This window comes from Mastomys coucha, unplaced genomic scaffold (genome assembly GCF_008632895.1).
Source record: "Mastomys coucha isolate ucsf_1 unplaced genomic scaffold, UCSF_Mcou_1 pScaffold20, whole genome shotgun sequence".
NCBI lineage: Eukaryota > Metazoa > Chordata > Mammalia > Rodentia > Muridae > Mastomys > Mastomys coucha.
Genome location: NW_022196903.1, coordinates 25,382,800 through 25,410,478, shown reverse-complemented (window position 1 = coordinate 25,410,478; position 27,679 = coordinate 25,382,800). Strand labels below are relative to the sequence as shown.

The window sequence follows — 27,679 nt, the reverse complement described above, 5'->3', positions numbered from 1 at the left end:
GGGGCACAATTCCGGACGGACCAAGATGGCGGCTTCCAGTGAAGGGCAGCCGTTTGCCGCGGGTCTGGAAAAGACTTGGGGTGCAGTTGTTCGTTCCCCTGAAGGGACACCCCAGAAAGTTCGGCAGTTGATAGATGAAGGAATTGTTCCGGAAGAGGGAGGCACAGAACCGTGAGTTTCCAGGCTGTTTGCGCTTGAGTGACTTGGGGAACAACGGCCTGGAGCAGGGGGCGGGGGACGCAGCGGGTAACTTCAATCCCTGACTCAGTGGGTGAGGTTGAATTCTTCCTGAGCTCTGAAAAAGGCTAGCCTTCTCTGTTGCTCGGCTTCGGTAGCCTCCGGATGTACCTGACCCCGCATCACTAGCGAAATTTTGTAATAACCATTTTTTTTAGAGAGAGGGCTGTTAGCTAAATAAGCAAACCTGAGTACTAAAGCCGTGGAGTCTCACAGTAAAGTGAAACTTAGCAACCCCTTTACCGAAGAACAGTCCTAAATGTACAAAGCAGATTACACCGGATGGTAAATGGAGCAATGACACAATAAATAGTTAGCAAGATAGTAAAATGAAGTTATGTGATAACATGCTGTTTCCCTCCCTTACTCCTTTCTTCCTTCCTTAATTAAAAAGTTAATGCTGGGCTGAGAATTAGATAGCCTTGCGTGCACTGAGCTCAAGATTTGATCCCTAGCACTTTCTTAAACTGGTAGTGGTACCATACAACTCTTAAGTCCTTGGAAGGTGGAGGATCTGAAGTTCCAGGCTAATTTGAGACCTGTGACAAAGAGAGGTGTAGGGAGGAGGGAGAGGAGAAAAAGAGAATTAATATATAGTAGCATGTCTACAATCAATCATAATTCTGAATTAGTGATACCATGAATTCTATTTAAAAATATAGTCAGCCCTAATGTGAATAATTTTTTTCTCTGGGTGACAAATTTACAAATATTTGTCTTTCTTTTTCCTTATTTTAAATTTACTTGTTTGTTTTATGTATGTGAGTCCACTGTAGCTGTCTTCAGACACACCAGAAGAAGACATCAAATCCCGTTACAGATGGTTGTGAGCTACCAAGTGGTTGCTGGGAATTGAACTCAGGACCTCTGGAAGAGCACTCAGTGCTCCTAACCACTAAGCCATCTCTCTAGCCCTATCTTTTTCTTTCTTTTCTTTCCTTTTTGCTGTTGTTGTTGTTTGAGACAGGATTTCTTTGTATAACAGCCCAGGCTCTTGGGCCTTTCCTGGAACCCACTTTGTAGATCAGGCTGGCATAGGAACCAATCCTCCTGTCTCTGTTATCATGAGTGATGGAATTAAAGGCCTGTGCCACCACACCCAGCCCAGGATTGGATTTTCTTAACCTTGATAATGAAACCATTCTATATTTCTCAGAGATCTTCAAAATAAATGTCATTTAATGTCTATCTAGGTTTAGGGATCTTCTGATCCCCACCCCCTACCCCAAAAACCACATTTTCTTGATTTTTTTTTTCTCCAGTTTTTCAAGACAGGGTTTCTCTGTATGGCCCTGGCTGTCCTGGAACTCACTCTGTAGACCAGACTGGCCTTGTAGACCAGACTGGCCTCGAACACAGAAATCCACCTGCCTCTGCCTCCCAAGTGCTGCCACCACTGTCCTACCTTTATTTTTATCTGTAAATCTCTGAGGAATTGTCTTGGAATAATTTTCTTTCAAGTCACAATTATTGGTGCTATCTTATTGTTAAAGTGACTTATAGCTGAGCATAGGAGTGCACGGGCATAGTGCCAATACTTGAAAGTTTGAAGATAGGAGATTGCTGTAAATTTTGGATCAGCTTGCCTCCAAATGCTGGACCGGCCCAAGTTACAAAATGAGACCGTCTCTCAAAACAAACATAGGGATATTCAGGATGACACAGTAGTAAAGATGAGTGGTAGTAGTGATCTTGGCACATGCCTTTAATCCCAGTACTTGGAGGCAAGGGCGGGCAGATCCCTGAGTTCAAGGCCAGCCTGGTTGACAGAGTGAGTTCCAGGACAGCCAGGTCTACAAATAGAAACCATGTCTCAAACAATACTGGAAAAAAAAAATGACTCAATAGATGTATTAGTCAGGGTTCTCTAGAGTCACAGAACCTGTGGGTAGTCTCTCTATATATAGTAAGGGAATTTGTCCAAAGTTGTTTTCACTGAAAATGAAAGAACGACTTAGCTGGCTTTGTATTTGATTTCTTTTTTTGTTTTGGTTTGGTTTTTTGGTTTTTCGAGACAGGGTTTCTCTGTGTAGCCCTGGCTGTCCTGGAACTCACTCTGTAGACCAGGCTGGCCTCGAACTCAGAAACCTACCTGCCTCTGCCTCCTTAGTGCTGGGATTAAAGGCATGCGCCACCATTGCCTGGCATTTGGTTTTCTTTTAAATTGTAGTTTTCTGACATTTCTCCTTGAAATAGAAAGATCCTGTCTTTTATTTGAATTTTCTTTTTTAAAGATTTATTTATTTATTTTATGCATATGAGTACATTGTAGCTATCTTCAGACACACCAGAAAGAGGACATCAGATCCCATTACAAATGGCTGTGAGCCACAATGTGGTTGCTGAGAATTGAACTCAGGACCTCTGGAAAAGTAGTCAGTGTTCTTAACCACGGGGCCATGTTTCCAGCCCATGACTTGAATTTTCTGCTTGAGGTAGTGAGAAACAGGAGTCCATGTACATAACAATATCTAAGGTATTCTTCTTGTATTGAGAGTTAAATTTATGGGCCAGCAGGGTGGCTTTTCAGGTAAAGGTGCTTTCCATGACCTGAGTTCAAGCCCTGAACCCACATAATGGTGGAAGAAGAAAAGGTCTGACTCGACAAAGTTCTGCTCTGATTTCCATACATGTGCCTGGGCACATATATTCATTCACATATATATTGCATATACACACATGTACACACGCATATTACCCACAATAGTAATCTCAAGAGGCTGAGACAGGAGGATTGCTGTGAATTCCAGGCAGCCTGGGTTATAAAGTGAGACTCTGTCTCAAAAAAGAAAAAGAATGATTTCTCTGAAGTGATTTAAATTGTATTATTATTCAATACTTAAACCCTTGAAGGCCTTATTTTATGTTTACTAAAATTATGCAAAATATTTTTGGAGAACTGTGAATGAGCTAAGAGAGGCTGGCTAAACTGTAAAGAGTTGTAACTATCAGATTGAAGAATTTAGAGCTTATAATTTAGTATTATGAAGTCATGGAATATATTAAGCAGAGGAATGGCTTGACTGAAATGATTTTTAAAAACTTAAAATCTAGTTCAGGTTTGATCTGTGATGTGTGTGGAATAGCTGGACTCAAAAGATTTAAGAAAAGTGGTACAGAAAGATCACTAATAGTCCTACTCGGTTTCAGGAAGGACACATCTGTCACATTCCAGTCAGTTGATGGATCGCCTCAAGCAGAACAGCCTCCATTGGAGTCAACAAGCAAAGAAGCCTTTTTTCATAGAGTGGAAACCTTTTCTATATCCTTTTCAGTTTGTATGAACAGTTCCACCTGCTGCAGACTTGTTGCTGGAAAGGCACTGGTAGGCTGTAGCAGTGCAGTAGAGCATAGGTACTGCTTACTCTGGTCTTTTGTTTTATATGTGTGGGTGCTTTGCCTGTATGTTTGTGAGCCATGTGCATGCAGTGCCCAGAGAGTCCAAAAGAGAGCAGATCCACTGGGGTGAGTTACAGCTGGTTGTTACCCACCATTTGAAGTCCTGCAGTTCAACTGGAAGAGTAGCCAGAGCTCTTAACTGTTGAGCTGTCTCTCCAGCCCCTTATTCTGATCTTTTTTTTTTTTAAAGATTTATTTTATTTATTATATGTAAGTATACTGTAGCTGTCTTCAGACACACCAGAAGAGGGCATCAGATCTCATTACGGATGGTTGTGAGCCACCATGCGGTTGCTGGGAATTGAACTCAGGACCTCTGGAAGAGCAGTCAGTGCTCTTAACCACTGAGCCATCTCTCCAGCCCTATTCTGATCTTTTTAAACCAAAGAATTAGTATTGGTAAGAACTTTTTTCTGAAAAAAATATATTATTCTGCAAAGTATCAGTCAGGGGATAGGTCAGATCTTTTGTTTGTTTGTTTCTGAGTTTGGGTCTTTTGTTTGGTTTGGTTTTGTTTTCTTTCAAGACAGGGTTTCTCTGTGTAGCCCTGGCTTACCTAGAACTCACTCTGTGGACCAGAGATCCACCTGTCTCTACCTTCCAAGTGCTGGGGTTAAAGGCGTGCACAGCCACTGCCTGGCTTAGTTTGTTTTGTTTTGAAAAACAAACAGGGTGTGGAACTTGCATCCCTTAGACCAGCTTCATACTTGCAGTTCTCCTGCCTTGGTGCCAAGTGCTAGGATGATAGGTGGGAGCCACCATGCCCAGCTAATCTTTTTACAGAAGGAAAAAACTGTAAATCCTGATAAAAGGGGTGGCTTCTAATGCTTGTGTGTAGTATGTTTTCTTACCTTGGATCGTTAAGGCCTGTGAAAATAGTTTTGTTTTTTGGTTTTTTGGTCTTTTCGAGATAGGGTTTCTCTGTGTAGCCCTGGCTGTCCTGGAACTCACTCTGCAGACCAGGCTGGCCTCGAACTCAGAAATCCACTTATCTCTGCCTCCCAAGTGTGAAAATAGTATTTTTACTGCCACACTCATTTTGGTTTGGTTTGGTGGAGGGCAGTGCTAGGAATTGAACCTAGTGCCTCATGTATGCCAGACTAACACTCTGCCACTGAGCTATGTTCCCAACCTTGTTATACTCATTTTATAGACGAGAGCAGATGGGTTACATGGTTTGCCCAAGACATTCTACTAGCAAGTAGAAGAGCCAGGACAACTGTGATGTAATTGAAAGTGTGTGGCAGTGCCTGCACCCTCCCCCATGTGGCTCCTCCCATGTCCCCACCAGACAGGGTTTCTCTGTTTTAGTTCTGGCTGTACTGGAACTTACTCTGTAGGCCAGGCTGTCTTAGAACTCAGAGATCTACCAACTTCCACCTCCCTCGTGCTAGAATTAAAGGCATGCACCACCACTGCCTGACTTCTAGATCCCTTTTATGTATTAGTCACTATTGGATGACAAACTGCTCTAATATGCAGTGGCTTTAAGCAACTATTATTCCAAACTCTCTGTATTATATATCTAGACACAGAGTAGGTTTGTTTTGCTTTTGTTGTTGCTGGTGGTGGGTGTTTGTTTTATTTTTTAATTTATGCATTTGCTTGTTGTGTATGCCATTTGGGGTTGGGGGATGCCCAAGGAGGCCAGAGAAAGCTATCATCAGATCCAGGGCCAGAGTTACAAGCCACCAGACAGACATATGTTTTGGGATCCAAACTTGGGTCCTTTAGAAAAACAGCCACAGATGCTCCTGTGGCTCCCAAGGATCTCTCCAGCCTAGTGTTTGTTTCCTTATTTGTTTGTCTAGGCAGGGTCTTAATTATATAGCCCAGGTTGACATGGAATTCATTATATAGCCCTGGCTGGCTTTGAAATCATGATATTCCTGCCTTTGCCTCTCTGATGTGGGGATCACAAGTGCCTTGGTTCCTTATTACATGGGCTCTTTGGGGACAGTTCATGACTTGAAAAGTGGCTTCCGTCACAGTGAGCAAGCAGAAAAACAAGGTAAACACCAGGTTATTTTTTGTTAGATATTTTGCTTTGTTTTTGAGACAGAGTCTCACTATTGTAGTTCTGGCTGTCCTGGAACTCATTCTGTAGGCCAGGCTGGCCCTAAACTCAGAGATCTTTCTTGCCTCTGCTTCTCAAGTCATGGGATCAGGGTGTGCATTTCCATGTTTGGCATTAAATCTTTTTAAATTTAACTTTGTATTATGTTTACTTATTTACTGTGTGTGCTTTGGTGTATATTTGGAAGTCAGAGGACAACCTGTGGGAGTCGGAAGTCTCGTCTCCTTCCAGCATGTGGGTCCCAGAGATAAGCAGATGATTAAGCTTAGCAGCAGGCACCTTTACCCACTGAACCATTCCACTCGCCCCAGACTCATTTTTGTAACCTTATTTCAGAAGATACCCCATCGCATCTTACCATGATCTGATTATTAAATATGAGCAGGCTAGCTCATATTCATGAGGGGATCACCTCTGGGCATAGTACTAGAAAGCAGGGACTATAGGAATTAGCAGTTGCCTACTGGGCCCTTGTAAAAGTCTTCAGCAAAGTACTTTGAAAGTACTAATTTGAGCCAGGCGTTGGTGGCACACGTCTTTAATCCCAGCACTTGGGAGGCAGAGGCAGGCTGATTTCTGAGTTCCAGGACAGCCAGGGCTACACAGAGAAACCCTGTCTCAAAAAAACCAAAAAAAAAAGAAAGAAAGAAAGTACTAATTTAGCATGTAGTCCATCATACTTAAGCTTGGGGTAGAGAATAGCTAAAATTCTTTTCTTTTCGCCGTATTAGAAAGTTAGGGGATGTGGTAAGTTAGGAGAATACAGACAAATGTAGAAAAATCTCAGCCTTTTTGACTTTATGGTTCCTTGTTGTTTAGGTGCATCTGATCCAGGGCTCTCACCAGTGCTCTCAATCCCTAGTATTTCAGATTAAATACAAGCAAACAGCTTCTATATTCTGCCACACAGACTGTAAGAAAAGAAGTTTTACGTTGTGGTTTTTGTTGGTTTGGTTTGGTTTGGTTTGGTTTTTGTGTTTTCGAGACAGGGTTTCTCTGTATAGCCCTGGCTGTCCTGGAACTCACTCTGTAGACTAGGCTGGCCTCAAACTCAGAAATCCACCTGCCTCTGCCTCCCAAGTGCTGGGATTAAAGGTGTGCGCCACCACTGGGCGGCTTACATTGTGTTTTTTAAAGATAGGTTCTCAATACAGAGAAATAGAGAAGTGTGGCTCTCAGTCTTTAAGAGTATTTGCTGCCAAAACGGAAAAAAGGAAAAAAAGCCAACAGCAGGGAAGTGGTGCCACACACCTTTAATCCTAGGCCAGCCTGGTCTACAGAGCAAGTTCCAGGACAGCCGGGGTTACAAAGACACCCTGTCTAAAATAAAATAAAATGCCAAAGGAAGAAAGAGTTCGTGCTGCTCAGGCAACTCAGATGTCTATAACTCCAGCTATAGGGATCCAGCCCAGTTCCTCTGGCCTGGGAGGCACTAGCACTCAAGTGTGCATACTCTCTATTATGTAGACCTGGGTGTATTGGAACTCCTTATAGACCAGGCTGGCCTCTAACTCAGAGCTCTTCCTGCCTCTGCCTCCCAAGTGTTGGGATTAAGGGAGTACACTGGCATGTTCAACTTGAAACTACATTTTTATTTTTATTTTTTTTTTTTAATTTTTTGACTCTTTTTTGTTGTTGTTGATTTTTGAGACAGGGTTTCTCTGTATAGCCCTGGCTGTTCTGGAACTCACTCTGTAGACCAGGCTGGCCTCAAACTCAGGAACCCGCCTGCCTCTGCCTCCCAAGTGCTGGGATTAAAGGCTTGTGCCACCACGCCTGGCTACATTTTTATTTTTAAAAGATAGGTTTTCACTGGGTTGTACAGAATAGTCCTGTTCTTCTGGGCCCACTTGTCCATCTTTGTAGTAGCTAGAACAGTTGACATGCTATAAAACATTTGAGGTTTCCTAGACAAAGGTTCATAATTTTTGCCCTCTGCGTATTCCTCATGCCTACCATTCTGCAAAGTTTGTACCTTAAAAATGGCCATGAGACTGAAGAGATGGCTCAGTAGTAAAGAGCCCTGGCTCCTCTTCCAGAGGATCTTAGTTTGAAGCCCAGCACCTCCATGGCAGTTTACAACCATCTTTAACACCAATTATAGGGCATATAATGCTTTCTTCTGACCTCTGGACACTACATGCACATAGTGTACAAACATACACACAACCAAAACACATGTAATGTAGTAAATCTTAGAAAAAACACCTTAAAAATAAAAAATGATCTTTAGTAGCTGGATTAATGGCTCCCACCTTTAGTCTAGAAGGATTCTTAGGAGTTTGAGGTCTGCCTGGCTTACAGATTGAACTCTACTCCAAAAACAACACTGAGAGGCTAGGGAGAAAACTGTGGATGAAAGAATTGCTGCATGAACATGAAGAGCAGAGTTGGGATTCCAGAACCCACATAAAAGCTGGTAGAAGTGGCAGTGCACCTGTAATCCCAACCGTCCGGAAGCAGAAACGGGATCCCTGGGGCGAACTGGCTAGCCAGCATGAATGTTTATGTACCATAGGTTATCACATGTGTGCCTGGTGTCCACAGATGTCAGAACAGGTTATAAGAGCCCCTGGAACTAGGCTACAGATGGTTTTTGAGCTACTGTGTGGGTATTGGGAACTGAACCTGAGTCCTTTGCAAGAGCAGCAAGTGCACTTAACCTCTGTCTAGTCCCCACCAGACTAGCTCAAATGGCAAACTCCAGGTTCAAAGAGACACATCTGCCTCAGTGTATAAAGTGGGCAACAATTAAGGAAGATGACTGATGTCAACCTCAGGCTTCCACATACATGTCAGCATGTACACATATGCATATCTACAATACATGCATAGAAAAACTAAAAGACTGCCATTTTCTTTACTGTCTGCTATTAATGAGTGTATTCCTATGTTAAGAATGTGTTCAAGTTTTAATTTTGCTTGGTTTTCATATACATGGTTTTCTTTAACATGGGTACTCTTTGAAATGGGCAGGGAAGCCCCCTGAGCTGTCGCCACTTATCTGCGCAAAATATGGTTGGATCACAGTTGAATGTGATATGCTCAAGTGCTCCAGCTGCCAAGCTTTCCTCTGTGCCAGTTTGCAGCCCACTTTTGACTTTGGCAGATGTAAGTATAAAGTCACATTTCTCTCCATGTTCCAAGATACCCTAGAGCTGCTCACGTAGCCGGTGGCAGAGCACTTGCCTAGTGTGTGCAGGGGTCTGTCCCAGCAAATAATGTGCTGTGTTCACTGTGACACGGTGAAGTTGCAGAGGTCTGCGCCCTATGGCCTCCATGATTCTCTGCAGTGGACCTGATTTTGTGTGTTCTAGCTCGACTAGAACTAGAGTTGCACGGCATACCTTCTTTGCACTGACAGAGGATCTTTGTCTTTAGAGACAGGGTCTCTCTGAGTGCTAGGATTAAAGTTGGATGCCCCCACACCTGGCCTAATGTTATATTTCTTAAGGTATCCTAATTATTTAAATGTATTTGTAGTTAGGCTTGGTCTCTAAAAGACTCTTGGCTTTTTTTTCTTTTAAATATGGAGTCTGCATAGTGTATAATAACTACTACCTCATGTGCTTTCAGATAAGGAGCGATGTGCTGAGCTTAAGAAATCCTTGTGCAGTGCCCATGAGAAGTTCTGTTTTTGGCCAGACAGCCCCTCTCCAGGTACACATTCTAAGGATTTCCATTTACCATTTCTCCCGGGTCAATATGTTTCTAATAGTGTCCATTTTCTTGTATACACCAAATCTTTGAAGTTGCTTTTTTCTTTTTGTGCTTTCCAGGACTTGCATTTATTAACTTTTCCAGGTGCATTTGTCCCACCAGCTCTTGAGAGAGAGAGACAGAGACAGAGATAAACAGAGAAAGACAGAGAGAAAGATTCAGAGAGAGACAGTCCTTGAACACATATTGAGAGGACTAACTTAGAGAAGGCTTTTCTTTCCTTTCCACCATGTGGAGCCCAGGGATTGAGCCCAAGATTAATTTGGTAGTATATATCTTTTCTCACTGAACCCTCACACTGGCCCTCAGCTGGAATTTTTAAGCATTCTCTTATTCAGCTGCCACATCTCTGCTAAGGAAATGGATTTATCAGCAGAACCCTCTGGTGGGGATCTCTCCAGGCCCAGGTACAGACTTTTCCTCAGACCCAAGGTTTCCTAACAGTGCTGGTTGTTGATGTGGATTGTGACCACTGGTCTGTACAGTCTGGGTAGATTGTCTTGTTTTTAGTAGAATGGTTCAAGCTGATTACAAGCTCACTGTGGCTAAGGATATTTCATGGCCCACAAAACCTATCAGAACTGACTAGATTTCTCCCTCCTGATGACATTTTTAAAGGGAAAGTGACTATAAAACAGGGATTTTCCATCTCTGGCCTGTTTTCCTTTCCCCTGTATAATATAGCACAGCTCAGTCCTGTGTGGTTTTGAGGTTATCTCTGGCCAGTCACCAAGGCTCTTTTGAGGATGTGCCCAGAGAGCGGTAGGTGGTCCCCAGCTCTTGTTATTATATGCTCTATTTTCTAGATCCTTTCCCAACTAGACTCTCCTTCAAGAACTTCTAATTCCTATCTAGACCTCTTTGAGCGTGACTCATTTTCAACTACCTCATCAGCATTTCTGCATAATATTATAAGAAGTACCTGGCACTCAGCATTGCAAACTAAACTATGTAATACCTTAAGGTTTGTCTTGACCTTCCCATCCAGTTATTATTGCCAGAAATCTGAAAGTTGGTTTTTTTTGTTGTTTTGGTTTTTTTTTTAAGATTTATTTATTTATTTCATGTATATGAGTGCACACTGTAGATGTACAGATGGTTGTGAGCCTTCATCTGGTTGTTGGGAATTGACTTTTAGGACCTTTGCTCGCTCCAGTTGGCCCTGCTCACTCCCTGTTCGATCCGGCCCAAAGATTTATTTATTATAAATAAGTACACTGTAGCTGTCTTCAGATGCACCAGAAGAGGGTGTCAGAACATGAGTGGTTGTGAGCCACCATGTGGTTGCTGGGATTTGAACACAGGACCTTCGGAAGAGCAGTCAGTGCTCTTACCCACTGAGCCATCTCACCAGCACCCCCCCCTGCTTTTTTTTTTTTTGAGACAGGGTTTCTCTGTATAGCTCTGGCTGTCCTGGAACTCACTCTGTAGACCAAGTTGGCCTCAAACTCAGAAATCCTCCTGCCTCTGCCTCCCAAGTGCTAGGTGAAAGTTGTTTTAATATCTTTTATGCTTTTCTTTTTTTAAAAAAATCCTGTGCCGGACAGTGGTGGCGTACAACTTTAATCCCAGCACTCGGGAGGCAGAGGTAGGCGGATTTCTGAGTTCGAGGCCAGCCTGGTCTGCAGAGTAAGTTCTAGGACAGCCAGGGCCACACAGAGAAACCCTGTCTCAAAAAAAAAAAAAAAAAAAAAATCCTGTGACTTATTTACATATATGGGTGTTTGCCTGCATGTGTGTCTATATACTCTGTGCACACAGTGTCCTCAGAGGCCAGAGAAGGGTGCCAGATCTCCTGCAACTGGAGTTAGACAGTTGTTTGATGTTATGACCTGGTTTCTGGAAGAACAGCCAGTGCTCTTAACCACTGAGCCATCTGTCCAGCCCTTTTTGTTGTTCTTTCAGACAGGGTCTCACATTGTGAGAAACTTAATGTGTAGATCAAACTGGCCTTGAACTCAGAGATCTATCTACACCTCCCTCTGCCTCACAAGAGCTGTAATTAAAGGCATGTACCAGGACATGGAGAGATGGCTCAGCAGCATGGTGGCTCACAACCATCTGTAATGAGATCTGATGTCCTCTTCTGGTGTGTCTGAAGACAGTTATAGTTCACTCATATATAATAAATGAATAAATCTTTTTTAAAAAGGCCTTTTGGGATGGTGAGATGGCTCAGTGGTTAAGAGCACCGACTGCTCTTCTGAAGGTCCTGAGTTCAAATCCCAGCAACCACATGGTGGCTCATGGCCATCCGAAATGAGATCTGATACCCTCTTCTGGTGTGTCTAAAGACAGCTACAGTGTACTTAACATGATAATAAATAATTTTCTTTTTTTTTTTTTAAGAGCACTAGCCAGGTGGTGGTGGCGGCGCATGCCTTTAATCCCAGCACTTGGGAGGCAGAGGCAGGCGGATTTCTGAGTTCGAGGCCAGCCTGGTCTACAGAGTGAGTTCCAGGACAGTCAGAGCTACACAGAGAAACCCTGTCTTGAAAAAAAACAAAAAAAAACAAAAAAAAAATGTTGCTCTTAGAGAGGATCTGGGCTCGGCTCCTAGCACAAGCATCTGTGACTCGCGTTCCAGAGGCTCTTGCTTCCTCTTCTGACTTCCACAGGCACCTGGCATGCACGTGGTGAACATAACAGACATGCGGGCAAAAAACTCATATACATAAAATAAAACACATAAAACTCAATATTTTTTAAAGATTTATTTATTTTATATATATGAGTACACTGTAGCAATCTTCAGACACTCCAGAAGAGGGCATCAGATCCCATTACGGATGGTTGTGAGCCACCATGTAGTTGCTGGGAATTGAACTCAGGACCTCTGGAAGGGCAGTCAGTGTTCTTAACTGCTGAGCCATCTCTCCAGCCCTCAAAATATTTTTTTTTAGAAAGACATGCATCACATCTGGCTACTGGGTTTTTTTTTTCCCCTCCCTTTCTCCTTCCCTCCCTCCCTTCCTTCCCTTTGGTTGTTGTTTATTTTGCTCATTTTTCAAATATTTTATGTATCTGTGTGCATACCTAAGTGCTTGTAGGTATGCTACATGTGTGCAGGAGCCCTGGGAAGTCAGAACAGGCACTAGATCCCCTGACACTGAAGTTACAGACAACTGTGCTCCCTTCTGTGGGTGCTGGGGACCAGACCCTGGTCCTCTGCAAAATCAATGAGCACTCTTCTACTAAGCCATCTTTCCAGCCATAACTACTCCCTCTGTTTGCTTGGTTTGTTTGGATTTTTCAAGACAAGCTCTTACTATGTAGCTATAGCTATTTTAGAACTCGCTATGAAGAATAGGCTGGCCTTGAACTACAGAAATCCTTCTACCTCTGCCTCTGCCTCTGCCTCCTGAGTGCTAGGATTAAAGGCATGTACTACTCACTACACCCAGCTAGGTTTTGGGTTTGTTATGGTTTTTTGAAGCAGGGTCTTATTTGAAGCTCATATTATCTACTATGTAGTCTGCCTTGACTCACTATATAGCTAGGATGGCCTTGACTTTGTGGTAATCTCTGCTATAACCTCCCAAGTGCTGGAATTACAGGAATGACTGAGCATACATAGCTTTAGATGTTTTTTTCTTTTTCTTTTCTGTTTTTAATGCCTATAGCACCTGGTATTCCCAGGCAGTCTCCCATCCAAGTACTAACCAGGCCCGACCCTGCTTAGCTTCAGAGATCAGACTTCCAAGATCAAATGAGATTGGATGCGCTCAGGGTGATTTGGCTGTAAACGAGATTTTTTTTTCTTATTACCAACTTTGTCCTTATTCTTCCTCCAACAATCTCAGATACAGCTTCCAATAGTATCATCTGTTAGTTTTGCTTTTAATATTCAAGTAACTTTTATGTGGAAAAAGGAATACCTATACTTATTTATATTCCAAGGCCTAATTTACTATACATTCCCATCTGCCTCTATATTTGTAAGGCTCTCAGGAGACAGCCATATCAGGCTCCTGTCAGCATGCACTTGTTGGTATCCACAATAGTGTCTGGGTTTGGTAACTGTATATGGGATGAATCCCCAGGTAGAGCAGTCTCTGGATGGCCTTTCCTTCAGTCTATGCTCTGCACTTTATCACCATATTTGCTCCTATGAGTATTTTGTTTTCCTTCTAAGAAGGACCGAAGCACCCACACTTTGGTCTTCCTTCTTCTTGAGCTTCATGTGGTCTGTCAATTATATCTTGAGTATTCCGAGCTTCTGGGCTAATATTCACTTATCAGTGAGTGCATGCCATGCATGTTCTTTTGTGATTGGGTTACCTCACTCAGGATGCTATTTTCTTTCTTTTTTTTTTTTTTTTTCCATTTTTCAAGACAGGGTTTCTCTGTATAGCCCTGACAGTCCTGGAACTCACTCTGTAGACCCGGCTATCCTCGAACTCAGAAATCTGCCTGCCTCTGCCTCCAAAGTGCTGGGATTAAAGGCATGAGCCACCACTGCCCAGCTTTATAAAATTTAGTGTTTCCCATGTACTTTTTTTTTTTTTTTTTTTTTTTTTTTTTTGAGATGGAGTTTCTCTGTATAGCCCTGGCTGTCCTGGAACTCTGTAGACCAGGCTATCCTCAGATATTTTCTAGTTCCATCCATTTGCCTAAGAATTTCATGAATTCATGAATTCATCCTTTTTAATAGCTGAGTAATACTCCATTGTGTAGATGTACCACATTTCTGTATCCATTCCTCTTTTGAAGGACATCTGAGTTATTTCCAGGTTCTTGCTATTATAAATAAATAAGGCCACTGTGAACATAGTGGAGGAGCCTGTGTCTTTATTACATGTTAGAGCATCTTCTGGATATATGCCCAGGAGTGGTATAACTGTGTCCTCAGATAGAAGTATGTCCAATTTTCTGAGGAACTGCCAGACTGATTTCCAGAGTGGTTGTACCAGCTTGCAATCCCACCAGCAATGGAGGAGTATTCCTTTTTCTCCACATCCTCTGCTGTCACCTGAGTTTTTTATTTTAGCCATTCTGACTAGTGTGAGGTGGAATCTCAGGGCTGTTTTGATTTGCATTTCTCTGATGACTAAGGATGTTGAACTTTTTGGTTTTTCGAGACAGGGTTTCACTGTGTAGCCCCCCTGGCTGTCTTGGAACTCACTCTGTAGACAGACTGGCCTCAAACTCAGAAATCTGCCTGCCTCTGTCTCCCAAGTGCTGAGATTAAAGGCGTGCCCACTGAAGATTTCTTTAGGTGCTTCTCAGCCATTCCATGTTCATCAGTTGAGAATTCTTTGTTTATCTCTGTACCCCATTTTTAATAGGGTTATTTGGTTCTCTGGAGTCTAAATTCTTGAGTTCTTTGTATATATTGGATATTAGCCCTCTTTCTTCATCTTTTATGTAATGTCTCACTTCCTAAATGTATTTCCCAGCACTGGAAGGCACCAAGGATTGCTGTATGCTTGAGGCCAGTCTGAGCTGGAATATGAAAATCTGTTTCAAACACAAATGTTTTTCTGTGTTTTGTTTTGAAGAAAAGCTTATTGAATTCCCTGTAAGAGAACAGGGTACTGGGAAATAACTGCAATGTTCACTGCTTGGTTTTAGATTTGAAAAAGAGTCTTGACATGTAGTTCTGGCTGGTTGGCCTAGAGCTTACTTATGTAGGCTAGGCTGTCTTGATTTGATACAGTGCAAGTTCAGGGATTGCAGGTACACATCTCTCTGCTGGCTATATCATTCTTGTTGTTGTTGTTGTTGTTTGGTTTGGGGGGGTAGTTTTAGTTTTTGAAAGACTCTTGTAACTTATACTGTCTCTGAACTTGAGCTAGTCTTCCCGCCTCAACCTCAGCACTCAGATTACAACTCTCTACCCAGTTTGTATTTTTATTCTTTTTTTATTGATTATTTTAAGATTTTATATGTATGGATGTTTTGCATGCATGCATACCAGTTTACCATGTATGTGCCTAGTGTCCAAAGAGGCCAAAAGAGGGCATTGGATCCTCTGGAACTGGAGTTACAATTATGAGCCACTATGTGAGTTCTGTGAACAAAACTCAGGTCCTCTACATGCTCCAGCCCCATTCCTGGCCTCCCGCTGGCACAGTGTGTGCTTTGCTACCTGAGCCATCTTCCCAGCCCACAACCTTTTAGGATAGTTTTTTTGAGATTATAGTATAATTATAACATTGCTGCTTTCCCATTCCTCCTTACACCCTTTCCAGGTTCCCTCTCTCAAATTCATGGCCTCTTTTTTCTCTAATTGTTGGTACATGCATACATGTATGTATTCCCAAATATCTAATGCAACCTGCTCAGTCTGTATAATGCTACTTTTATGTGTATGCTTTCAGGTCTGACCATTGGCTATGGTATAACCAGTTACTGTGCTCTTCCTAGGGAAAGACTGTTTCTCCTGTTCTCAGCATTCCTTGGTGCCTGTAGTTAGTTCTTTGTGTAGGGTTGAGGCCTCCTGATCTTGGAGATGTCCTTGTTCAGATCTTGTTCAGGCAGCCATGTTGGTGAGACCTAATGGGTGTATCTTCTCTGAGGTTTCTAGGAGACAGAATCCCACAGCAAATTTCTGTTCTTCTGTCTTTTATAATCTCCTCCTCTCCTCTTCAGAAGTGATCCCTGAGCCTTAGGAATAGTGTTGTAGATGTATCAGTTGGGAATGGACTCTACAACTCTGCATTTTGATAGAGTGTGGTTTTCTGTCTGTCTGTTGCAGAGAGTTTCCTTGAGGGAGAGTGAGCACTACACTTTTCTGTAGGTATGAGGACAAGTAGTGAGAATATAGTTGGACATTGTGCTGGTTTTGTTAAATGGCAGGTGTAGGTTCCCCTCCGGATTCATGAATTCACTAGCCCTGGGTATTTGACTAGCTTTTGAGTACCAGGTGTGATCTCCTTTGTTGAGCAGGCCTTCAGTATAATTAGAGAGCTATCGATAGACCACAAGGCTGTGTGCTATTGTTCTATTCTTTGGTTTTTCCAGACAGGGTTTTTCTGTGTAGCCCTGGCTGTCCTGGAACTCACTCTGTAGACCAGGCTGGCCTCAAACTCAGAAATCCGCCTGCTTCTGCCTCCCAAGTGCTGGGATTAAAGGCGTGTGCCACCACTGCCTGGCTTGCTGTTCTACTCTTAGGGTTATGGGCCATGCAGCCATTGCTGTGGTTCACAGGCGACACAACTGAGTAAGACTGACGGTTGCTTCCTTCCTTTGGAAGCTCGTGTGGCACATTCAAGGGGGAGGCATTCAAGTCAGATGTAGCTTGTATCTCTTCAGACCTGTGTCTGAAGTACATAGTGTCTTCAGCAATAGGAATTAACTGTTCATAAATACACAGAAGCACAAAGAATAGTTCATAATTAAATGCTGTTCACCTGTTAACAACTTCAATAATTATCAGTTTTTAGCCCATCAGTTCTTTTCCCTCAGTAAGGTTGGGAATGGAAACCAGGTCTTTGCCTGTGCCAGGCGAGCTACACTCTTCTCCCCCATCCCCCTAAGACAGGGTTTCTCTGGAATTACACTCTTTAGCCCTACTTCTAGATAGTCTTGTTTCTTCAGTGTTCATACACTTCAACACTCTGCATTGTTTAGAAGCTCACACACACACACACACACACACCTTTCTTTTCTTTCTCAGAAGGCATCACTTACTAGTAGTTTCTTGGCTAGGAGTTACTTTATGTCCACTTCTTAGAGCTGTTCAGGTCTCCATATGTAAAACAATGGATTCTTAATATCTTCAACTGTCCATTCTACATATCTCTATTTGCTCTATCCATGTCCTCTGTCTAACTCCCAGTTTATTTTCCCCACAGATAGATTTGGGATGTTGCCATTGGGTGAGCCTGCTGTTCTTGTCAGTGAGTTCCTGGACCGGTTTCAAAGCCTTTGCCACTTGGACCTCCAACTTCCTTCCCTGAGGCCAGAGGACCTGAAAAGTATGGTGAGTCTTTGGCTAGCTTGCCACCAGCTTTTGTACACAATCCTTCACTTGACTGACAGAGAATGCAGGACATTGTGATGAGAATTACTTCTCTCTCTCTCTTTTGACTTCAATTTCTTCCAGGAAGGCAGTAGTAGAGGGTGTGAATAAATGATTTCTATTTAAACAATTAGATAAGGATCCTTAAATAAGCTTTTTGAGACAGGGTCTCACTGTATATTTCTGGCTGGCCTAGAACCTATTATGTGAACCAGGTTGCTCTGGAATTCACAGAGATTCACCTTCCTCTACCTATGGAGTGCCTGTGCCCCCACATCTGGCCCTACAAATTCAATTTTATTTTGATTTGTTACTCAAACTGCTCATTGTATATCATTTTCCAAGTTGTGACAGGACAAGAAATTCTCCTTTGATGAATAGAAATGTAGTTGTGCTCTACTATCATTTTACCAACCTTTGAGTCTTTTGTGATGATGCACTGTATTGTAGGCACTAAAAATTGGTCATTTGCTTCTTTGAGCTGGCACTGTTATGGCTTCTAGCACAAGCAGTTCCCCTCTGTTCTTATAAGTATCAGCCTGACCTTCACCAAGGCAGCTCTCCACCCCCACCACCTCAGGATTCATAGTGCCTTATTATCCATGGGCCAGAAAATCATGCTGTCAAGTTTGTCTGTCAAAAGTAAATTCATTGTTAGGCCAAGACATAAATAGTAGTCTTTCTATTGTTTGTGTTTGAAGTCAAGATGTGGGGGTCACAAGTTTCAGATCAAATCTACACTTGGCAAATTAAGAGCCATCTAAATACTTAGAAGGAAGACTGCTACATTTTCAGTCAGCAATTTAGGAATCTTGTGTGACAGACACCTTAGTCCTGCCCTAGAACATGTCTTTCCCATGAAGTTGCTGTCATGGTGTGCTCCAGATTAGGTGTGTTATTGTGCATTTTCTTTCTTTCTTTCTTCCTTTCTTTCATTCATTTGTTAATTCTTTCTTTTTAAAGATTTATTTATTTATTATATGTAAGTACACTGTAGCTGTCTTCAGACACTCCTGAAAAGGACGCCAGTTCTCATTACTGATGGTTATGAGCCATCCTGTGGTTTCTGGGAATTGAACTCAGAACCTTCAGAAGAGCAGTCAGTGCTCTTAACTGCTGAGCCATCTCTCTAACCCTGTGCGTTTTCTTTCTATGAAGGCTGAAACTTGAAGTTGATTTTTTTTTTCTTGGTTTTTCAAGACAGGGTTTCTCTGTATAGCTCTGGCTGTCCTGGAACTCCCTCTGTAGACCAGGCTGGCCTCAAACTCAGAAATCTGCCTGCCTTTACCTCCCAAGTGCTGGGATTAAAGGCGTGTGCCACCACTGCCCGGCTGAAGTTGATTTTTAACCTTGGTTCCTTTGCAGTGCTTGACAGAAGACAGGATCAGTGCTCTGCTGCACCTGCTGGAAGATGAGCTTGATTACCAAACTGATGACAGAAAAGCTACAAGCAAATTAGGTTCAGACATCCAAGTTCACATCACTGCCTGTGTTCTCTCTCTGTGTGGCTGGGCATTTAGGTTAGTGAGTGTTACCCAGGGATATGAACCATGATACGGTCACTGTCACTATTTACAAACCACCTGTATCGGATGAGAAAACAAAGAGAAATTGGAGTAGGGGAGGGATAGAGAAGTGGATAAGAGTCAGCAACAAACCAGAATAAAAGCTAAAGGCATTCTCGGTGTTGACAGCTGCGGTGTTCACAGCTGCAGTTTTCCCTCGTGCAGCCTCCTCCCAGCTGAGAACTTATGTTCCCTTAAACAGTGCAGCTCTTTCTAAAAGCAGAGGGAAAATAATGTCCTATTTTTAGAAAGGAAGAAAAGTAAGCTTAATTGATAAATTCCCCCAGAGGAGTCATCAGCTGGTGGCCCAGCCCCTTGTTGGCATTTCCTTTCCACGTTAGTTTGGTGTTGACTTTCTAAGGAAGAAGACTGTCAGAGCCAGTCTTGATTTACTTTAAAGGTTTGCAATTTCCATTTATGTGTATGGTGGGGGTGGGCATACCTGTGCCCATCTGTAGCGTGAGTGGGAGGTTGGGGCACTTGGAGGAATTAGTTCTCCCCTCCCACCACGAGGGTTCTGTGGACTAAGCTCAGACTGTCAGTCAGGCCTATGGCAAGCAGCTTTACTGCTGAGCCAGCTTCCTGGCCTTTGGTTTATTTATATATGTTCATCTGTGTCTGTGTGAGTGTATGCCACATATGTGCCGGTACCTTCAAAGACAAAAGACGACTTCAGCATTATAGGTGACTGTGAGCCTCCCAGTGTGACTGCTGAAATCCAAACATGTGTCCTCTGGAGGAGCATCAGATGACCTGAACCTTGCCTCTCCATGCCTCCCCTGCACACACACCATTTACTTTATAAAGGCTTTCTTATTGCTAGGGGCAGGGTGGGGGTGGTGTCCGTGCCTATAATCATAGCACTTGGGAGATTTATCATAAATTTGAGGCCACCCTAGGCTACAGAGTGAAACCCTATCTCATACAAACAAGATGAGTAAATAAATGTGCTTTCTTTGGTGGATTGAGAAATGGGTCTTAAGAGGATCAGGGGTTTATAAAATATCCTTCACAATGTCCTTGCCACAAGAACGTACCAGGACCCTTGGACCTATTTGAGAAAGTAACATGGGAGTCAATGAAGGTCAGGTCCTCAGATTAAGGCTCTGAGAGTTCATGGTTCTAGCCCTCTGGCTGACTGCAGAGACTGCTTGCTGAGATGAAACAGAAATCATTACACGTGGTCACATGGAAATTTCACCCTATTTTTTTTCTCCTTCCTAGTTCTTTGGAACCTACACAGCTCTCCCTGATAACATGTTACCAGTGTATGAGGAAGGTCGGTCTCTGGGGCTTCCAGCAGATTGAATCTTCCATGACAGATCTGGAGACGTCCTTTGGCCTGACTAGCTCCCCCATTCCAGGTGTGGAGGGTCGGCCTGAGCACTTCCCTCTGGTGCCTGAATCTCCTAGACGGATGATGACCCGAAGCCAAGATGCCACGATTTCTCCAAGCTCTGAGCAGGTATTAGGTTCTTTAGGGTGCCGGTGTAACACAGGTTGGAAATTGGTGGATTGGTGGTAGGCTTTACTTTAAACCCTGTCAGGAAGACTATCCTGTCACATTTCCCTTCACAGATGGGGAACTAAATTTGTTATGGAAGCTAAGTATAGAACTACAATATTTGAAGATCTTAGTTGTGTTGGCAGTTGAGATTCTAAATTTATATTACAAATTCTAAAATACTATGTTTCACATGCTAGGAGTGCTCGGCTAAAACTCTTAACATCATTCATATACTTCATTGCTTTTCTTTTCCTTCAGTCTGAAAAAAGTCCTGGTCCCATTGTTTCCCGAACCCGGAGTTGGGAGTCTTCCAGTCCTGTTGACCGGCCTGAGCTAGAGGCAGCCAGTCCTACCACCAGGAGCCGCCCAGTGACCCGAAGCATGGGAACCGGAGATTCTGCTGGCTTGGAAGTTCCCTCAAGCCCTCTCCGGAGAGCCAAGCGAGCTCGCCTCTGCTCTTCCAGCAGCTCGGTGAGTCTACCTTTGTAGGGAGCCATGATGACACAAATAGCAGAGATGCCTTTATGTGTATCAGGAAGAAGCAGCCACAAGCCCTCCCAGGATCCTGGCCAAAAGTAGACGTAGTGAGTTTAAAGATGGAACACAGCTAGATACCTGTAATCCCAATACTTGAGAGGTGGAGACAGGATCACAAGTGGCCAGCCTCCACTACTTCTGAGTTCAAGACCAGATTGTGTGACATGGGATCTTGTCTCAAACAAAAAACAGGCTGGTGAGCTAGCTCAATGGACGAAGGGGCTGCACAGCCTGAAGCACATTCCTTCACACATACATGTGCAAGCACACGCACCATAGACAAATGCTTAGGAGGGGAGTCTAGAAAGGTCATAAGTACTTAGCCGAGCAAGACAGCAGAAGTGTAGTAGGGCCCCAGATCTGATGAAGGAGACTTTCTGGAGTCTCCTTCCCTCCCTCAATTCCAGGTCTCATAGCTCAGGTTGCCCTGGAACTCGCTATATAACCTGAGCTGATCGTGGATATACACCAGTCCTCTCAGTCTCATTGCTGGGATTGTAAACTTGACCTACCACATCTGGTGGGCAATTTGTTTTTCTTCGTTCTTAATATTTGAGACAAGGTGCCTCTGTAGACCAGGCTGGCCTCAAACTCAGAGAGCCACTCTCCTCAGTTTCCTAAATGCTGGGATTGAAGGCCTGCCCCACCACGCCCACACCCACGCCCACACCCAGCTGGTTTAGGTTTAGTTGTTGTTTCAGGTTTTTTAGATTAATGAACAAGGTTATAGCACTTCCATCTGTTTTGCTGGTCCCACTTTCTCCCTCTCCTCGGGCATCCTCTTGCCCTCCTCTACAGCTCCCATCTTCCCAGGCTTGTCTGCTCCTTTGTATCTGTGTTTCACGGGGTTGAGGGTGGGGTTATTTGGTTGGTTGGTTGTGTTTTGGTTTGGTTTGATTTGGTTTTTGTTTTGGTTGTTAGTTGTTCTTTCCTGTTTTTTTTTGTTTTTGTTTTTGTTTTTGTTTTTAAGATGGGATTCTCTATGTTAATAGCCCTGTCTATTAACCTATTATCCTCCTGCCTTTGCCTCCTGAGTGCTGGGATTAAAGATGTGCCCTACCACTCCCAGGCTGATGTTTGTTTTCTTGATGTTAGCTAGCTGTTCTGGCTGGGGAGAGATGGAATATCAAGATAGTTTTGATTTGCATGTCCCTGCTGGCTAAGGATGTTGAACACTTTAAAAAATATTTGTTGGCTCTTTTTTTAAGAACCATCTGGCCCACTTATTGTTTGGAAGCTTTGGTTTAGGTTTTGGGGTTTTGTTTTGTTTGTTTTGTTTGTTTGTTTGTTCGTTTGTTTTTGCAGTTTTATATACTCTAGGTATGCGTCTGTCTGCAGCACAGACTCTCCAGTTCTGAGGCTGTCTTCACTCTGCTCATACTCGGACTTGTGCAGTGTCGGTTCTCAGGTTGTTTCCTGTGCTTTTCAGAACATTCAAATAGCTAGTGTGGTCGGTCACAGCTCCAATCCCAGCACTTCAGAGGAGGATGGCAAATTCAAGGGCATCGTGGGCTCCACACAGACCCTGATCCTATTACATCAGAAGGGGGCAGGGCAGCCGGGCAGTCATGGCTCACACCTTTAATCTCAGGACTTGGGAGGCAGAGGCAGGCGGATTTCTGAGTTCGAGGACAGCCAGGGCTACACAGAGAAACCCTATCCTGAAAAACAAAAACAAAAAAGAAGAAGAGGGCAGGGTTAGAGACAACAGGAAAATGAGAAGACAGTATAAGGGTCGCTTGGGAGGCTGAGGCAGGAAGGTGACCAGTTTTGACTACATAGCATGATTTCTATATCAAAACAACAAAAATAAGATGGGGCTGGAGAAATGGCTCAGCAGTTAAGAGCACTGACTGTTCTTCTGAAGGTCCTGAGTTCAAATCCCAGCAACCACATGGTGGCTCACAACCATCCGTAATGAGATCTGATGCCCTCTTCTGGTGTGTCTGAATTCAGCTACAGTGTACTTATATATAATAAATCAATTTTAAAAAAAAGATAATAAAGAAGAAAGAGCTCCAAGTGTGGGCAGCTGTGTGATTCTGACCTTGAGTGGCTGCAGTGCCTCTCACCAGATCTAGCATCTATCCTTCAATAACACCGTGTCTCCTTTCTCCCTCAGGACACCTCTCCTCGAAGCTTCTTTGATCCCACCTCTCAGCATAGAGATTGGTGCCCTTGGGTGAATATCACACTGGTCAAAGAAACCAGGGAGAATGGGAAAACGGAAGTGGATGCCTGTACCCCAGAGCCAGGCTGGAAGGCAGTGTTGACCATCCTGTTGGCCCACAAGCATTCTAACCAGCCAGCTGAGACTGACTCCATGGTGAGATGGCCGTTGCCCAGCATGTGTGTGCAACGTTTGTTGTTTGTGGGATGAGCAGCAGAGACTGGCCCTGTTGTTAGTACCTGTCTGTTTTCAGCTCTCCTAAATCAAGTCTGGTTTCAGGAGTAAAGCACAGAAGTGGTTCAGTCTTGTTTGTTTGTTTGTTTTTGTTTTTCGAGAAAAAGTTTCTCTTTGTAGCCCTGGCTGTCCTGGAACTCACTCTGTAGACCAGGCTGACCTCAAACTCAGAAATCTGCCTGCCTCTGACTCCCAAGTGCTGGGATTAAAGGCCCGGCTGGTTCAGTCTTTCTGACCTGCTCAGCATATGGCATTCCATGACATCCTGGTAAATTCTTTGTTCCTCCAGCTGAATGAAATGAAGGAATACAGAAACAGAAATAGGAAAGTGGGCAGCTGCTCTCTATCTATCTCGGTCACTTGTGTTTGGAGCCTGGCCAGTTAACTTAGCTGTAGGGAGCTGTCCCCTGATGCCAAACCATGCCTTTATTTCCCAATTCTTCATGTTTCTTCACTCTTCCACAGTCTGGGCACATGCTCTGGCCAACCTTAGCTATCACGCTCAGGACTGCCGCCATAACAGGACCTGAGGAAATGCAAAGCCATCAAAGCCATCTAGGAAAATAAGAATGAAATCGAGAGGGTAGACAAAGAAATCCCAAATCCCCATTTTGGCTTTGTATTTTTTTCTAGGCTCAGCTCCATATTTGCCTCATAGCCTGGCATAAATATAGCCGTATCTGACCCCTGTGCTTTTTAGCAGATAGATTCTTTCCTGTCAGGCTTCCCAAATCCGTGGTGGTCAGGTCACATGATTTCCACCAGAGGGAGCTATAATAATTATACTAGAAGCCCAACAAAGATATCATTAGTTCCCTTAATAAGTAGAAGAAAAGTTTTCAAGTAAGTCTTTCTTTCTTTTCTTCTTTTGTTCATGCATTCGTTCATTTATTTAAAAATATTTAGGCCAGGGGCTAGCTTGATGGCTCAGTAGGGGAGCTTGCTGCTAAACCTGAGGACCTAAGTTCAGTACCCAGAACCCAAGCCAAGAAGGAGAGAACTGACTCCAGAAAGTTCTCCATGTTCTTCCATTGGTATTCATGCACATACACATGCACACTCTAAATAAGTAAATCCATAAATACATTGATACATAAATGTTTAATGTTTAGGTAGATACATTAGTACACACTTGTGCCAGCATTCAGTACGCTGAGCAAAAGGATCACAAATCAGAGGCCAGCCTGGCCAGTACAGGAGACACAGTCTCCAAAGCAAAAACAAAATGGGGATTTGGGATATAATAAGGTATACAAAGAAATAGTTGACCGCCATGCCAACTGGAGATGTTAAATCTGTCTCTGCCCACAAATTCAGGAAGTAATGTTTTGGCAAGGTTGGTTGTTTTAATAAGATGCTTCTCTGTTGCCAGCCATAGTAGCACACACCTTTAATCCTAGCACTCTAGGAGCTAAGCAGGCAGATCTCTGTGAGTCAGAAGCCAGTGTGGTTTACACAGTGAATTCCAGGTCAGGGCCAAATGTGTACTATGTGAATACTTAGGAATTATACATGGTTTTGAGCCATCATGTGGGTGCTAAAAATTGAATCCAGTTTCTCTGGGAGAGCAACATGTGATCTTAGCCAGCTCCTTAGCCACATGTATTTTGTTTTGTTTTAAAGGGTTTTGTTGTTGTTGTTGTTTTTGTTTGTTTGCTTGTTTGTTTTTTTGAGACAGGGTTTCTCTGTGTAACCCTGGCTGTCCTGGAACTCACTCTGTAGACCAGGCTGGCCTCAAATTCAGAAATCCACCTGCCTCTGCGCCCCTCCCCCCCCCAGCAAGTGCTGAGATTAAAGGTATGCATCACCACTGCCCGGCTTAAAGGTTTATTTTTAAGTATACGTAGGGCTGTGTGTGTGTGTGTGTGTGTGTGTGTGTGTGTGTTCGCGTGTACACACACATGTACATGCATGCACAAGTGCGTGTACACATGGAAGCTAGAGGTAGAGTTATAGATGGTTGTATGCTACCTGATGTGTGTGCTACAAACCAAACTTGTGTCCTCTGGAAGAGCAGTTAAATGCTCGTAACTGAGTCATCTTTCTGGCCCCTGTTTTGCTTTAAAAAAGAAAAGAGAAAATAGAAAGGTATTAAAAGGGGATGGGAGGAGACTGGTAAAGGTTCCTTCCCCCGAAACCTGATGACCAGAATTTGATCCCCAAACCCACAGGACAGAAGGAGAGAACCAACTCCTGCAAGTTGTCTTTTGACTTTCACACATAGCATGGCATGTACATGCCTGCATATACAATACATAAATAAATAAATGTAGCTTTGAATAGCGGCGCACACCTTTAATCCTAAAGATTGAGAAACCAAGACAGTGTATTTCTGTGAGTTCAAGGCCAGCCTGTTCTACATAGTGAATTCCAGGACATACATAGTGAGACCCTGAATTGGATGGATGGATGGATGGATGGATGGGTGGGTGGATGGGTGGGTGGGTGGATGGGTGGGTGGATGGATAGATGGATGGATATACACACAGAGACAGACAGGTTAAGGAAGCAGTGGAAATAATGTATTTCATAAATAGAAAGTAAAACTAAATATCCTTTTGTAGTGTCACTGAGATGTTGTCAAATGGAGCATCTATCCATCCTTAGTGTCACTCAGAGGTGGTTAGAACCAAGTGTTCGATTGACTGAGAACTTTTATCTTTAGTGAATTGCTGTGTTTTCCTGTAGCTACTCCTCAGACTCTCAGAACATTTCCTAAGTATGATCAGGTAGCAGTGAGGGTCTCTCTAGTTTTAGTCCCTGACTAAAGCATGAAGCTCAGAGAGCAAGAGTTGAGCTTAAGCTCTTCGGGGTCATATTTTGTTTGATTTCCCAAACTTTGATGATACAGTTGCCCCAGCTGGGGACTGCTTATATCATCGCCTGTGGGAAATAACTAGGTCTAATTAAACATCCTGGATAAAAGCCAGAGCAGAGAATGTGCTGCACTCAGGGTGGGTCAGTACCCTTGCTACAAACAAAGATGAGGACAGGTATGCCAAGGGACAAGATGAGCTAGGCTTAGGAAACTCAGAGTGTTAGCAGTGGTCTGGCAGGAGAACACAGGCTTCTTGATTTTGTTTGACTTTAGCTGTGCATTATGTATGTAGCATAACATAAAATGAGTTTTTATTCAATCATAGATACCAAGAAAGCACAAAAGCTATACCTATCTTTTGTCTCTATGAAAGAATATAATTCTAATAATAATCTTTTCTACCTACAGAGCCTCTCTGAAAAATCAAGGAAAGTGTTCCGAATATTCCGACAGTGGGAATCTTTATCCTCATCCTGAAAATGCTCCAGGCAGAACTGTTGAGGGTGACTTTTTGAAAAAAAAGTCTGAGTTGTCTTTGGTCAGCTGATGCTGCCTTTCTTCATTCTGGTTTAATTGCAAAGGCCTGCCATCTGCATGATGAAGAAGAGACCCGGTTGCCATGTGGGATGTGGACAGGGTAAGATACAGCAGCCCCAGTTCTGTCAGGGGACTGCAGGGTTGTGAACAAGCCACAAGACTTCAGGCTTAGAACACCCATTCAGTGGCTTTGGTTCCGGCACAGTGTTCTGAGCATGTAGCTCAGGAATGTGACAATATTTGTTAATAAAGTGTTTGCTAAGATTGCTGTGCTAGAGAATTGTCTTCTCCCTCCCTGGCTTCCCAGGGGGAGTTTTCATAAAATTTAGCTGTGGTTTGTCATTGGACTTTAGAAAAAAGCCGTATAGGGGCTGGAGAGATGGCTCAGTGGTTAAGAGCACTGACTACTCTTCCAGAAGTCCTGAGTTCAATTCCCAGCAACTACATGGTGGCTCAGAACCATCTGTAATGAGATGGGATGCCCTCTTCTGGTGTGTCTGAAGACAGCTATAGTGTATTTACATATAATAAATAAATATTTTAAAAAAAGAAAGAAGCAGAAGCAATATATCTATTGCTTAGTCATCCCCAAGAAAAAAAATTTTTTTCCTTTTCTTTTCTTTTTCTTTTTGGTTTTTGAGAGACAGGGTTTCACTGTATAGCCCTGGCTGTCCTGGAACTCATTCTGTAGACCAGCCTGGCCTTGAACTCAGAAATCTGCCTGCCTCTGCCTCCCAAGTGCTGGGATTAAAGGCATGCGCCACCACCGCCCGGCTTTGAAAATTTTTTGCAATAGTAATATTCTAGCCATACTTTGCCTCAGTTGATATCACTAAGAAATATGACTTCTTTAATATAGATTATGTCCAGCAAAATTAATCCCTAAATATCACATAACTAGGCTATATTCAA

The 27,679-nt window shown here is 43.2% G+C and overlaps 1 protein-coding gene and 1 pseudogene across 1 annotated transcript; one reads left to right on the top strand and one right to left on the bottom strand.

Annotated features, from left to right (window-relative positions):
* Positions 1-27,031, top strand: Zc3hc1 (zinc finger C3HC-type containing 1). The gene is made up of 10 exons (XM_031381414.1): positions 1-171; positions 3,388-3,499; positions 8,674-8,824; positions 9,290-9,373; positions 17,233-17,360; positions 18,765-18,919; positions 20,189-20,429; positions 20,730-20,942; positions 23,131-23,334; positions 26,639-27,031. The coding sequence occupies exons 1-10, from the start codon at positions 26-28 to the stop codon at positions 26,705-26,707; spliced, it is 1,503 nt and encodes a 500-aa protein (XP_031237274.1). The 5' UTR covers positions 1-25; the 3' UTR covers positions 26,708-27,031.
* On the bottom strand, positions 13,048-13,180 carry LOC116100209 (annotated as a pseudogene).
* Positions 27,032-27,679: the final 648 nt, after the last annotated feature.